The 15,282-nt window shown below is 36.4% G+C and overlaps 1 protein-coding gene across 6 annotated transcripts in view; it reads right to left on the bottom strand.

Annotated features, from left to right (window-relative positions):
- The window catches only part of LOC103496791 (valine--tRNA ligase, chloroplastic/mitochondrial 2), a 55,568-nt gene that overhangs the window by 15,792 nt on the left and 24,494 nt on the right, over nucleotides 1-15,282 (bottom strand). For all 6 annotated transcript variants that reach the window (XM_008458790.3, XM_008458785.3, XM_008458784.3 and 3 more), the window contains 4 exons: nucleotides 15,186-15,275; nucleotides 12,622-12,733; nucleotides 6,080-6,190; nucleotides 5,842-5,979 (listed from right to left, as the gene is read on the bottom strand). In XM_008458790.3, the coding sequence (XP_008457012.1) occupies nucleotides 5,842-5,979; nucleotides 6,080-6,190; nucleotides 12,622-12,733; nucleotides 15,186-15,275 (451 nt within the window). The remainder of the gene's footprint in view (nucleotides 1-5,841; nucleotides 5,980-6,079; nucleotides 6,191-12,621; nucleotides 12,734-15,185; nucleotides 15,276-15,282) is intronic.

The raw sequence follows: 15,282 nt of genomic DNA, 5'->3' as shown, positions 1-15,282 counted from the left end.
GAAAGACTTTTATTAATGTTTTTGAAGTTATGAATACAAGAAAACAACTACTCTATTTATAGAAAAAGCAAGTCCTAATTAACAAAATAAACTTAATAAAAGTAAACTAATCCTAATCCTAATCCTAATAAATTAAAGATTAGACCATAATACCTTGTTCCTACTACATCAACCAAACTTACCAGTTACCATGTAAGAAACTTACTGTAGCTAGACTAAAAAATGGATTGGATAACCTTCTTGCATCCTTTGGCAGTTGGATTGATGTTATCAACTTTCCTCCACCAATGGAATAATCCTCACGGCTACTCATCTGAAGATCATACAAACAACCACAATTTCATTCCAAGTAAACTATCCTTATCATCGAAATTATGCGTGGAATGGACCGTTGATATTAAGGGAGTGTCCAATGGGAAAGTAAGCAAAAAGTCCCTTGATAATACAGTTTAGCGCCCTCCACCTCCACCATCCAATCGGAGACACCGTATCTGCCGACCACTAACAAGCCATCACAAAACCAACCATCGCTAGCTATAAATTTGCAATTAATGGAGCGAAACAAAAAATGAAAGTCAATTGTGATTGAAACCTATATCGCAACCAATCCCTTTGATCCCATGCCTCCACCTTATTCAAATGCAATCCCTGATTTCTAAATACTGCCACCAACATCCACAGATCCTTTGATCTCAAGTCATCTTTCCAAAGAAACCCCCAATTTTGTGGAGAATATCTTGTCGGCTAACTACTCTTAACATCCTTCAGCCATTGACCTTACCAATATCATGGGTATTCTCTCATTCTCTTAGGCATTTCTCACCGTCACTACCTTCCCTAATGGTCCCATAAATTTAAAAGAAACCTCCAAGCATTTTACTAATAGCAATAGCTCGACCCACCCATTTTGTATCTGATTCAGAAGCTTACCTCATCTGCCCAACCTTAGAATTTGAAATCCAATCTCTTGTTATGGCCAGTTTTGGGGATGATCCATTTGAAAGCCCAACAATCTCTTCGATCCTTCCTCCCATACCTGAGGATCTAAATCTGCAAGTCCACAACCCACCCAACCTTCATCCATCATCCACTTTAAATCAACTCAATATACCCCCATCTTCGTCCCAATCGTTAAATTTGCAAGGCTTGGTAGCCATATTAGCGCCTCATGGACTTTACATTACAGTTGTCCCTTTGTTACCTCCACCAAAGACCAAATAAACAACTTCTACTGCAAGCACGCTAAACTTCAAAGGGAACTTCAAAATCTTCACAGCTTGATTCACTATGAAAACTCGACAACTCTTGCCATATCGAAGATAGACGATGGCGATTAGTTAAGAATATCTCTTGGAACGTTTGAGGGCTTAACCCATGGAAAAAGAGAGCCTTGGTTAAGTTTTGATTCAACAACATAACCCTGATTTTGTTCTTTTGTAGAAGTTAGATAACATTTTACTCTTTTATCATTAAATCCATATGGAGCTCATATTTTATTGGTTGGGTTGCTCTTGGCATTCTTATTCTATGGAGGGCACCTGATTTTACTATCCAAGAGGTTATACAAGGGTAGATACACTATTTCCATGTTTCCATTCACAAACACAATTTTGGCTGATGATTTTTCCCTATGGATTTTGACAGTATACGGGCCATCTGTGCATGGTTATCATGCCAACTATTGGCAAGAGCTTTATGATTTGGCTGGTGTGGGAGGTGACTCATAGATCATTGGTGGTGATTTTAATGTAACTCGTTGGTCTTAGGAGAAATCTCATAACCATTCTAATCTCTTCTAGTATGTGTACTTACAACCAATGGATTAATGATTAATAATTGTGGGACATTTCTTCGAATAATGGATCTTTTACCAGGTCTAGCGGGGTCAATCCTAATACTCCTTGATGCTTGATACGTTTCTGATTATCAAGGCTGCGCTTGACAAGGGTTCATGAAAGACATAATGGTTAGACCGTGTTACCTCTTATTACTATCCTTTAGCTCTCATATCGAACAACATTGAATGGAGTCCTTGTCCTTTTCGTTTTAAAAATTCATGGCTCCAGGTCAATAGCTTTCATCATGTGGTGGAATCTTGGTGGTCTAATACCCATGTAATTGGCCGTCCAGGACATTGTTTAATGACGAAGCTCGAGAAAACTCAAGTCTTTTCTTTGCTCTTGGGCTAAAACATGACAACTGATATCATCACAATTAACAAATCTTTTATCTAATCTTCATATTTAGACAATTTGATGGATCTTAGTCATCTTACGAATGATCAACTTACTTCTCGACATGAGATTAGAGAATAAATTGAGAACTTAACTGCTCAAGAACATATTCATTGGTGGCAACATTGTAAAGTTAAATGGTTAACCGAGGGAGATGAGAATTCCAGATTCTTCTCCCGTATTGTGGCTACTTGTAAACACAAAAGTTCGATATCTGAAATTCTTTCTCGAAGTGGTTGCAGTCTTCTGACGATTAATGACAATGAATCTGAATTTTGTGATTTCTACTTGAAATTATTCACAAAAAAAAGTGACCAGCGTTTTATTTCGATGAACGTAAACTGGAGCCCTATCAGTGCTGCACAATCAGCTGCCCTTGAACACCCTTTCACCGAAGAAGTGTACCGCGCTGTTTCCTCTTCGAGTGTGAGTAAATTTCCAGGACTTGATGGTTTTACTACTGAATTTTATAAGTTTTTCTAGTCTACATTGAAGCCTGACATCATGAGCATGATTTTTTATTTCTACTCAAATGAATTAATGTTTCTTTGAACGAGACTTATCTGTCTCATCCCAAAAAAGTTGATGCCAAAAGTGTTTAGGATTATTGGCCCATTAGTCTCATCTCCTGTGCCTACAAACTCATTGCCAGTGTTTTATTTGATCGTCTCAAATGTCCTTCCCATTATTATTGCGCCAAACCAGTTAGCTTTTGTTGAAAATAGACAGATTTTAGATGCCTCTCATATGGCCAATGAATTGATTGATGATTGTTCTCATAACAAGAAAGAAGGCGTGGTTCTCAAACATGACTTGGAAAAAGCTTTCGATACGGTGGAACGGGATTTCCTTGATTCCATCCTTTAAATTAAGAGTTTTGGTCAATTATGGAGGTCTTTGGTTGCATCTCCCGTGCAAATTTCTCCACTATTGTTAATGGCCAGCCTAGTGTAAGATTATCCCTTTGCTTGATATCAGACAAGGCGATCCTTTATCACCATTTTTGTTTATGTTGGTTGCTGATGGTCTAAGTCACCTCATGGAACATAGTTTATCTAAGGGTCTCCTCGCTGCCCCCCCGGCCCCTTTGGTGATTCTGATTTTATTCTTAGTCATTTGCGGTTTGCATACGACACTTCAATCTTTTCCTCTGCAACTCCTCTTGCGTTGCAACATCTTTTTGAGGTGATTCATATCTTTGAAGTTGCTTCCGATTTGTCTATTAATCTTTCCAACAGTGAGCTTTTTGGAACTAATTTGGATGCATCTATCATGGATTCATTGGCTTCTTCTTTTGGGTGCAAGCACGGTCATTGGTCTTCTACCTGCCTTGAATTTCCATTAGGTGGAAATTGTATGTTGAATGCTTTGGGGAAACCCATTATTGAACGTGTGCAACATAAGCTTCATAATTGGAAGTAGGCTTGCATTTCTAAAGGGGGTCGTCATACCCTCATTCATGCTACTCTTTCTAGTTATTATTTATCCCTCTATTATGCTCCTTTAGACATTATCAAAATCCTGGAAAAGTTTTTTTGCAATTTTTTTGGGAAGGTGCACAAGATTCTAAAGGTTTGCACAATGTTAATTAGGAGACTGTCCAGCGTGATCGTCTGATGGGCAGGCTTGGCATTGGCAATTTTCGGCCTCGTAACCATGCTCTCCTTGTAAATTGGCTTTGGCGGTTTTTACATGAACATAATGTCTTGTGGAGACAACTTATTCTGGCTAAATACTATACCAATTCATGTGTTTGGCCGATGGATATTAAGAGATCTTCCAAATCTACTTGGCGTTTTATTTGTCAAACCATTGATCTGGTGGCTAAGTGCACCCGCTATCATCTTGGCAATGGTACTTCCATTATTTTTTTGGAAGGATCCTTGGCTCAGTTGTGGTGTCCTCTCTTCAACTCTCCCTCGATTATTTCACTTGGCTCGCTTCCCCAATATTATGGTTGCTGATGTGTGAGTTGAGGATGTTGACTTGGGATTTGCACTATTGATTCCTCCTCATCCTTCTCTGTTAAATTTCTCATGGATGATTTGGTGGGTTATGATAATAATAAGACAGTAGATGTTTATTCTGCTATTTGGTTGGATAGATTCCTAAAGAAAATTAAACTTTTCTTGTGGGAACTCAACCTTAGTGCTATTAGTGCTATTAATACTGCCGATCGCCATCAATGTCGTATGCCCTACATGGCCCTCTCACCCTCTTGGTGTCATATGTGCCATTCTCTATCGGAATATGCTGCTCACCTGTTTCTTCATTGCACTTATGTGGCCCGTTTTTGGCATTATATCCTACAAGCTTTTGGCTAGTGAATAGTTGTCTCTCATAATATGTTTGTTGGCCTGTCTACTTTGTTGGTTGGTCGCCTTGGATGCAAGAAAACTTTATGGCTGGCCATCACTCGAGATTTGGACTTTTTGGGGGGAGTGCAATAAGCGCCTCTTTCGGGACACTTGCTCCAGTTTTGAGCTTTTTATGGATGTGGTTATTTCTACTGCTTTGTACTGGTGCAAATATAAACACCCTTTTGAGCTTGTAAGTCTTTCTTATCTTGTTGTTTATTGGTTTTGGGATATGTCTTTATTCGATTCTATCAATGAAATGTTTTGATTTTAAAAAAAATGGGTTGGATAAAAGGGAATAGAAGTTAATAACAAAAAACATTGCACCATTGTTTAAAGGTTGGGGTGTAGTGTAAGCAGATACTTGGCAAGGTTATTGATAATAACAATCTTGATATGGACATTTTCTATATCCTTCTAGGAAGACCTTAGCAGTTGATGTGACACTACCCATAGAAGTCAACATAGGATGCAAGAGTTTGACTAGCAGGGTAACAAAGTAGTTATCCCTCCAGCCAATAGGAAAGAGGTAACACTATACCACCAAGTAAGTTCCTAACTTGGTTTTATCCTACTGCCTAGTGAGGTCAGTCATATCATAATTGAAACTAGGTGGCTTTAATCGTTAAAACTTAAGAAAGATCAGTTGAAAAACTGAGATAGCAAGAGGATGTGTTGGAAAAAGATTGACTAAGGTTGCTGAAATATTGTAAAGAACTTTACCATAGAGAGCTACCTAATCCATTACCTCTATTATGCTATTCAACATACCAATTGTATCCTTCTTGCATCAACCTTACCTAACCATAAATTGCCACCATTCAGAGTATAAAATTTTATATGATTAGGTTCCGCAACTTTTTGATAAAGAATTAGCTCAAAATTGTATATGCCTGTGTAGTTCTAGCCATCTTAACAGCTAAGAAAAGGTCCCCTAATCCATAGGCCTCTATTTTTGTACTCTTAGTATTCTTTGAGTTTCTTAATATCAATAGAGAGGCTGTCTCCTTAAAAAAAAGAGAGAAAAAAAAAAAACCTAAGAAAAGTGATAAATAATGGATGTCCAGCATTTGAATTAATTTTCTTAGTCCAGTATCATCCTAGTCCTATCCATGAATTTAGTTTGAACAATAATGCATTTCTATTTTCTACAATAAATCACCTTATGAAACATAGGAATGAAAGAAACGTATTTCACTATCGTGAATTACATAGCTAGACATTAGCATAAATGTCAAGAGGAGAGAAACCTCAAAACTCAGTATGGAATCCCAAGATTGCGAATCATTCTGTGTCGGTAAATTCTGCAATATGAACTTTCCAGCATTCCACAATTTATTAGTGAATGCCTTATTGGAAGTCAACCTCTCAGTGGATAGATTAAGGTCCTGGAAGAAAGGACGTAAACAAATAGCTAGATCAAGCTTCTAACTGTTAAAATTCAACTGCTGTTATAAAATTCTGACAATTTTGTAAAAAATGACAAACCTGACCAGCAGTTCCTAAAGCAAGTGTGAATCGTAAAGCATCAGTGCCAAATTCTTTAATTGTATCAAGTGGATCTATCACATTCCCCAGTGTTTTAGACATTTTCCGTCCCTGAAAAATGAAAATATTATAACGCAATGAACTAGTACTTGTCTTGATATATGAAACAAGAACACAATCAATCGTTGATGAAAATCAAATGATGAAAGCAAGAGTACAACAAAGGGCATGACCATCCAATCAGACATTGTACACCAAGAAAAAAAAGGTAAGTTCTCTCTCTTCTCTCTCCTCTCTCCCCTCTCTCTCCTCTCTCCTCCCACCCACCCTCTCCTCCCTTCACTCCAGCACGGCTTCTCTGGTCATGTCATCTTCTAACTCTCTAAGCAGCCACGACTTCTTCCCTCACCTTCGACAGCGCCGTCACCAAGGAGTCCCAGTTTTTTTTTTTTCTCGAAAATGGAAGTTAAAAGTTGCAAAATTGTTGATTCTTTCTACTGCATTTGGTTCGAAAAGGGGAGGTTCAATATTGAAGATGTAGACTTTCAAAAAAATCATCGGTGTATCCATGACCCAATTAGAATGGTTTATTGATTCACTTGGGGATCTAAACAAAGAACTTGACTGGAAGAATTTCAACAAAATTTGGGAATGACAAAACCGGAATAACAAGACTCCAAATTTCGAACGCCTTCTCGATGGTTCCTGAGGTGTGTTCCTCGAAATACCTCTGGAATTAAATCCTTCATCCACATCTACTTGGGAATTACATGGCAAGGTTGGGTATCCTTCCATAATATGATCAGGTCCTTTTTGATGACTCACAACTACACCTCTTGGCATTACTCCAATCTGAGTCTGGCCCTTCGAAGCTGCAGGCCTCTCATCTCTCAAAGTTGGGTTCAAGTTAAGCAAACAAAGTGAAGTTTCGAAAGAAAAATGCACTCTGTTCTCATTCCAGGAAAACAGAGCATGGGCTCTAACCCCAAAAATTCAATCCACTCTTTTAAGAAAAATCACAACGTGAAGTTGCCAGAGGAAAATTTTTAGGTGCAAAAATATGATATTTTATAGAAAGATTTCAATAACCTATGGGTTCACAACAGACTATTCATTTTTTATGATTGGAAGGACATTGTGTTATATCTAGAAGACCTCTTCCAAGCCAAACTCAGTATTAATCCTTTATTTGCAGATAAAGTCATCATTAAGGTTACCCAAGGAAAGATTGAAGATATGATTTATGCACAGGGTAAATGGTTCAATTATGGAAAATTTCATCTGCTATTTGAAAAATGGAACGAAGCCAAACACAGCAGACCAACTCTCATTGAAGGCTCCGGAGGATGGTTGTCAATTACAAAACCTTCCACTTATAGAGAAGAAATATTTTTGAAGCAGTTGGGGCCTATTTTGAAGGATTGGAAAGTATAGCCTTAGAAACACTTAACTCGATCAAGTGTTCTGAAGCAAGAACTAAAGTCCGGAAAAATCTATGTGGATTATTACCAGAAACTATAGAATTTAAAAGTGAGACCCGAGGAAATTTCTTTCTTAATTTTGGAGATTTTGAACTTTTAAAAGTTCCTGAAATTGTTCAACAAGACTTACTTCATAGTGATTTTCCCAATCCTATTGATTTATGTAGACTAAATTCAGTGATCATTGATGAAGAGCTCCAAGGAGAGAGCCTCCAAGAAAACTAGATTTTCCTCCATCAGAATGCTCCATCCATCTCAAGGAACCCCTTCGAGGCACTTAGGAAGATGGAGGGTCAAGAAGTTTGTCCTGCTTTGCCGGAAAAGTCCCTTTTCTGGTGGTTAAATTCAGAAAAGAATACAGCTGGCTTTTTCACGTGTTTAGAAGACAAAAACACTTCTATGGTAGAGAGAGAAAAGCAGCCCTCAAAGAGAGAAATGATAGGCAGCTGGCCATTTAATGCTTTCAAAAAGAAAAGCTCACTTAGCCCTCTCCATTCAGATTCTCTCCAAATTAATGTATCCACGGCCCCTTTAAAAGATAACACTTGTTCGGTAGGCCCCGCAAATTCTAACACTCATATACCCAGTGGCTTTTGGTATTATGACGAAATTGAGGAAGTAACAGAATCCCTTCCCCATCCAAGGAATTTCATTTCTCCGGTAGTCAAAGAACCCTCCAGTGGAGCATTATATAGACTCTTGAAACGGTTGGAAATACCGAGTTCTGAAGAGAAAATGCCCCCTGCACTAACAGAAAGTGAAGAAGCATGTTCTGAATCGTTTTGTAATTTTTTTTCGAAATAAGTTTGCTGAGTTGTCATCCGAATTGCTTGGGTAAAAATCTATATCACTCAAAGAGAATTACCATGCCTTTGCAATGGTAAAATTCAGGTCCCTGAACGTTTCAACAGGTCAGTAAATGGTAATTCTCCTTCAAAGTGTCTCAATATTTCTAATTCCTCCACCTCCATTGCAAAGGCATCTTCTCAACAAGACTCCCCCAGCAAAGTTGATTTTACTCCTAATGACCAGCTTGAAATTTTCTCCCCTATCCCCTCTCCTTTTCGGTTTTGTAACAGCTGGTTGCTATCCGTTGAATGTAATCAGATTATTGTTGAAACAGTTAATAGATCAAACTTCTATGGTTGGGCCGGCTTCATTTTACATGAGCAGTTGAGATCAGTTAAAATGGCAGTAAGAGTCTAATACAAGGGAAAAATACCCAAGAAAAAACAAAGGGAGAAAACAAACAGTATATTAAAAACAAAAGATCCAAAATCAAGCTGGAAAAATAAATGCACTCCAATTTAAGTTAAGATCTTGGATGTTGTAGCTGCAGAAAAATTTTGAAAGAGTACACCACGAGGGGGCATTTCTGTGAGCGACTTCAAAGTGATCCATCCAACGAAGGGATTTATCATGGAACACTCTTTGATTCCTTTCAAACCAAATTTCTGCCGATATAGCTTTCACCACATTTGCCCAAAGTAAAATAACTTATTTGTTAAACTGAAACCTCTTAGGAAATGCATCACATTTTCTCGAAAAACTGCTCCAAAAGCCCAAGACAGATTAAACATTTTGAACAGTTTTTCCCAACATTTGACTCAATATTTACAAAGGAAGAATAAGAGTTGAGAATCTTCATTCTGTAGACACAACGGGCAAATGGAAGGAGAAAAACAGCTATTTGGCAATTTATGTTGCTTCTGAATGTTTGTTGTTCGTGAATACAAGGTTATTGAGCACTTCTCTTCATCCTTTAGCAAACAGCAGAAAATAATTGACCAAGATGCCAACGAAAAGTCCCAATGGTCAGCAACCGAACCATTGGGAAGTAAGGCAATTCTAAACAGTCGTGGAAAGATCAATTTAAAAGGGGTCTCACTCTCCCAAGGATCTAGCCCATCCTTCTTCCATTCCCATTCTAAAAGTGGCCAGAGCTTCTATTTTCAACCAAGTTCTAGAAATACTAACCTTTTAAGTTTTTCAGTCTTTCTTATCTTGTCACTCATTGGCGTTCTTTCCTGTAATCACCTTTGAGTGTTTTGGGCTATGCCCTCTATTTCATTCTATCAGTGAAATGTCTCTTATTAAAAAAAAAATTGCGTTCTTTTCACAGGATGTGCCAATCAAATGAGTCTTTGCCATGAATACTCCCTGCCACTTTGCACCACAAAGAGTGGCTCTTCCATGAAATGAGTCTTTGCCATGAATACTACTTCTTCAATGTATCTCCAACCCCATTTAGCTAAAAGAGCCAAGCTTTTAGATTTGAAGCCTCCCAAGCTGAAATCACGATCCATCAATGATCTGTTGACCAATTCTCATCTAACAAGGTGATTTATTTTACTGCCCTTATGACCCTCCCAAAAGAAATTCCTTAAAATTCTTTCCAATTTTGGTGACTCCTTCTGGCATTAGAAAAGTAGACATGTAAAAAGTGAAGTGGGGAGGTTGGAAAGGACAGATTTACATAGGTTGGCTCTTCCTCCTCTCGAAAAGTTAAATCTTTTCCATTTATCTAAATGTTGCATGGATTCTATCTATCATCGGTTGCCAAAAAGAAATTTGTTTGGGATACCCTCCCAATGGTAAGCCAAGGTAAATTATGGGGAGATGTTCTGCATTACACCTTCAATGGCCGCTGTGGACAGCAACTCATTCTCATCCGCATTTACCCCACACAAGGGCGACTTATCCCAATTCACTTTTTAACTAGAACACCATTCAAAAAGCTCTATTGTCTGTTTCAAATTATCTAATCAAAGTCTTCATTATCAATTAAAAGTTGTATAATTATAATTGAAAAACAAACAAATCCTAATCCCAATAAACCAAGGATAGTAGTCCTAATTCAAATCAATCATGAATGCTAATCCTAATCCTAATAAATTAAGGATTTGACCAAGATATCCTAATTTACCCTAAGCCTACTACATCATTCTATCCCTCCAAAAGAAAAAGAATTCTTCCTCGATTTTAAAACAAAAATGTAGGTAAAAGTAAAAAAGTAAATCATTCGAATAGAAACGTCTCCGAAGAATCCATATCCTGCCAATATTTCATTTGATATAACCTTAATCTTGGTTGTTCTAGAGTCGTTCTTGGTAAATCTTGGACATTTCCTGCATACCATTGTGTTGTTGAGTCCCTGATTGTCTTTCTTGGAGACCAATGTTACTTTCTGCTCTACTCTTTTGCATGGAGGTAGTTGTGGTTGGTTGTGTACCTGAGTTAATTGTTCTAACCAAATGAACGCATTCTCTGCAGTGGCTTCATCTTCTTCAACACCTTTGTCGTTGATGTCATCAATTAATTTTTCCTCATCAACTGGTTCGAATTGAGCAACCTCCGTGTCAATTCCATCGTTTTTCTTCTTCCAATGCAAGCTCCTTCTTCTTTCTTTTACCTTCCTTATTCGACTCATCTTGGAATGATTTTTTATTTTCTTCTACTCTGTTCATTTTCCCTTCTTCGCTCAAAAGGTTTTCTTCTAGGTTCCATGTTGTATTTGAGTTTTCCGTCTTGTGTGTTGCTTGCTTAATTTTACAATCTTGGTTGAGTTCTTGATTTTCTTGAGCAACCAAATGTAGTTCTAAAAGGTTTCTTGAAAAATCTTGAAAACTATGATTCTTCCTTTCTTGAATTTTCCTAAAAGACCCCAAATTTCATTCATTCCCTTCCGTAAGTTTTCCCGATAGATATTCTTATTTGAATATTTCTGTTTTCTTGAAAATGTTTTGACCTCTGTATTAGTGTTGGGATGATTGATGGGTGTTCTAAATCATTTTTTGAATTATCTAACTCCCAATTCTCACGTTAAGATTAAGAAACCGGTTTGATTGGATCGTCGGACTCTTTGTTGATAACATAGCCTTTTTATTCCGTTCCAAATTGGATTAGAATCTTCATCAAAATCGCTAGAATTACTATAATTAAATTTCCAATGTGGATAATGATAGGTTCTTGAGAAAATCAAGCAAGGGTGAGATTATTATGTTGAAATTCTTCTTCTAAATCACTTAAGTTCCAGCATTGCTTATGGGAGTAAATTTGACTTTCTTGCATATACCAATTGTTATAGTTTTTTTTCGACATTTTCCTTGAACAATAATATTCCATGCTTGCAAAATTTTGAAAAAAAGATCAATATCTTCTTTCTTTTCTAGAATTTAAAAGGTTTCCCTATACAGATATGGATTGTTCAACAACGAGCACAACTCCCAAAGCTCCCTCTTGCGATCGGTATCGCCAAGAGTTTCCTAGTCTTCCATTGGCAGCAGTCAACGTTGGTTCAGACAAGTGCTCTGATACCAAATTGACGTAGCCTAAGAGATAAAAAGTACTCCATTTTTCTTATCGATTAAAAGTTGTGAATAAAAGAACCAAATAAAAGTCTTTATTATCGATTAAAAGTTGTGAATACAAGAAGACAAGTAATCCATTTTTAATAGAAAAGCAAACTAATACTAATCCTAGTAAACCAAGGAAAGTAATCCTAATTCTACTCAATCATGAAAACTAATCCTAATCCTAATAAATTAAGGATGAAAACTAATCCTAATCCTAATAAATTAAGGATTTCACCAAGATACCCTAATTTACCCTAATCTTACTACATCACCCTATGTTTCTCATAGAAAACATGATAAAATTTATATTTTCCTCCTCATCTTTGAAATATATATTACACATCAATGAAATTTGTTTCTTATAAAAAAAACATATATTACACATGCATGTGTCTATGTATGGAAGATTAAAAAAATTTAATATTTCAGGATCACTATTGAAGTAGAGCCGGTCTGTTGTTGTATATAATCAGAAAAGATAAGGAAAAGTTCTTTTTTTTTTCTTTTTTCCTTAAAGAAAATGCTTCAGAAGATGAAGAAATTGATACCCTTTTGCAATTACAACTCCCAATCCATGGATATATGCTGGTTTACGCCATTCTTATTTTCTTAGTTTACATAATTGATGCCTTTTTGGTTTGCCAAATAAATAACAATAATAAAAACTTAATGCACACGTTCTAGAAATATTAACATAGTCTCACACCTGAGAGTCCCGAATGAGTCCATGGAGATAAATATATGAAAATGGAACAGTGCCAGTAAATTCAATTCCCATCATGACCATTCTTGCCACCCAAAAGAATAGTATATCATGCCTGTTCAATAAGATAGTAGTCAGCTTCCAAAACCTTTGAGTTAGGGAGAGAGAAAGAGAAATAAAAGAAAAGAGAGATTATCTCCAAACAAAAGATAAGGGAACATGTGCTTTCAAGTTCCTTTTTCTTTTCAGAAGAGTACCTAGCCACTCTATCTCTAGAAAGCATAGTTCCAAATTTCTTGCATTTATAGAAAAATAGAAACTTATACAAAAAAGGGAATCTTGTTTTGCATGGTTGGAAAAGAGTTTTTGTAGTTTTTTTGTAAAAGGAGACAAGTTCATGCATTAATAAAAATAGGAGCAATAGCTCATAGTACAAGAGAGTTATACAACGAGCAAACACTATGACAATAGAACAAGAAGGATCAGCAGGTGCACCAGTCATCTCAACTAGGTAGACACCTCCATAACATCCTCATCGTATCCAAACAAAAGAAGACCAACCTAAGTAATTAAAGATCAAAAGGCTATACACAGCTATACAAACAAAGCAAACATATGATCAATCCGGCTTACACATAGCCACTGCAACCCAAAATAACCTGAGAACAGTACAAACAGATAGAAAAAACTGGAATATAAAACTGGAAGAAGGAGACAGCCATCATAAGGGTCATCTAAAGCTAGAGTCCAGAATTAGAGCTTCAGTCAATGGGGAAAGATAAATGCCTTCCGATTTAGCAAAAAGTGTTTTTGTTGTTGGCAAGAAGACAATAGAATTGCTTCCTCAAAAAGAGATGTCTTATATGGACCAAATGATAGAAAATGGCGTATTGAAAAAGGTCATCTTGGAGTACCTCTTATGGTGGAATGGCCTCCCTCCCAGTCCATAGTAAGTTGAGGTTTTCCATATAGTTCAAAGATTAAAATAATTGAAAATGATTTTTATTCTTTTTTTTTAAGAAAAACAAGAAGTTCGGTAAGTTGCAAAATTAAGATTCATCCTTCCAGAAAGAAAGATGCATGATAAAAAAAGTCTTCACGACACTACCAAAATGGGTTATGAAAGACCTCCCAACTATGAAAGTAACATTTTGAGGGTACTTGGAAAGTGCTTTGAAAGAGCTTATTACCAAGAAGTAGTTGGGACTAGTGATGATGAGGGCATCAATGTGCAGTCAATGCCGTCGATGTTTGTTGTTAGAATTGAGTTTGAGAAAATTCTAGAGATTTATTCAGAGCAAGCTTCTCAGCATAAGATCTCGATGGAGTCATCGAATTTTAGCTTTCTCGTGGTGTTTCTTCTCCAAGGATCTCGAGTTTGTCTCGGTGCGAGTTTTAAGCATGTTCGGTCGCATTTTCTTTAGATGGATGTTTAGTCTGATTTAGTCTTTTTATTTGTATTTCTTTTGGTTTTGTTTTTCCTTTGGACATTACTCCTTTCTTTTGGTTCTTAGCTTGTTTAGATATGATGAGTGTGCTATGTGGGTGTCAACCTAGTTGAGATGTTCAGGTGCACCTCCTGATCCATGGTTACATGCTCATTGTATAATTCTCTTGTACTATGAGCTTTTGTCTCATTATTATTTATTAATAGAGAGGTCATCTCCTTTTGAAGAAAAAAAACACAGTCAACGTTTGCTTTATTTTCATTACATGATTACATTATATGCTTGAATTTTATTTTTAAGTTTCTATTTCATTGTATATCTCAAAAAAGTTACGTACAAAGCTTCTATTATTTTGATATTCTGGATCTAACTGGTGGGATCCCAGTTACTATTATTTCTCAAGAGCAGTTTACAGAGCTTTCATCATCTTCATATTCTTGATCTAACTCGTGAGATCCCAGTTCTGTTATCTTCAACAATTTTACTAGATTCATTATCTTGATTTGCATACTTACAAAAAAAATTGGTTCAAAAACGGCAATCATACTAGAAAAATCCATTGTTCTTTAAAAGATTTATGATTCTCTAGCTTCATCTCTGCTCAGATTGTAAGTATCTCTAAGTTCTTATTTTAATTGTTTTTTTCTTTCTGCACTTTTTGTAAGAGTCCATAACTCTTGAACATTTATTCTTATTTTAATTTCTTTCCTACACTTCTTTTAAGAGCTCGTATCTCTTGAACATTTATTCCTTTTCATTGTATCTATCAATGGGAAGTTGTTTCTGGTTTAAAAAAAATCCACAATTCAGTTTATCATGTTTTAGCAACTATGAGTAAAGGTTAGAATAGTTGAGTTGAATCATTATAAGTAACCTGCTCACCCCCTTAATAAGAAATTAGAGGAATAAGAAAGCTCCCCAATTGTTCATTGATTCCATATTAGGTGCTTTCTATGTCAACAAGAGCTTTCTGAATCCTGAAGATTCTCATATACATACCAGACATTGTTCTAACTAATTGAAAAACCTATGTAACACAAAAATTTAGGACACGTGTAAAATCAATAAACAACTAGAAGCATCAAATCGAAACGATACATAGTTTTGAGATAGTTATACCCAGTTTCAAGCATTGTTGTTGGATAGAACCGCTTAAAATCTTCTGCTGTCTCATCTGGCCATCCAAGTGTACTAAAAGGCCATAATGCACTGAAAA

Source organism: Cucumis melo, chromosome 6 (genome assembly GCF_025177605.1).
Source record: "Cucumis melo cultivar AY chromosome 6, USDA_Cmelo_AY_1.0, whole genome shotgun sequence".
Lineage (NCBI taxonomy): Eukaryota > Viridiplantae > Streptophyta > Magnoliopsida > Cucurbitales > Cucurbitaceae > Cucumis > Cucumis melo.
This window is presented reverse-complemented; position numbering and strand designations above follow the sequence as displayed.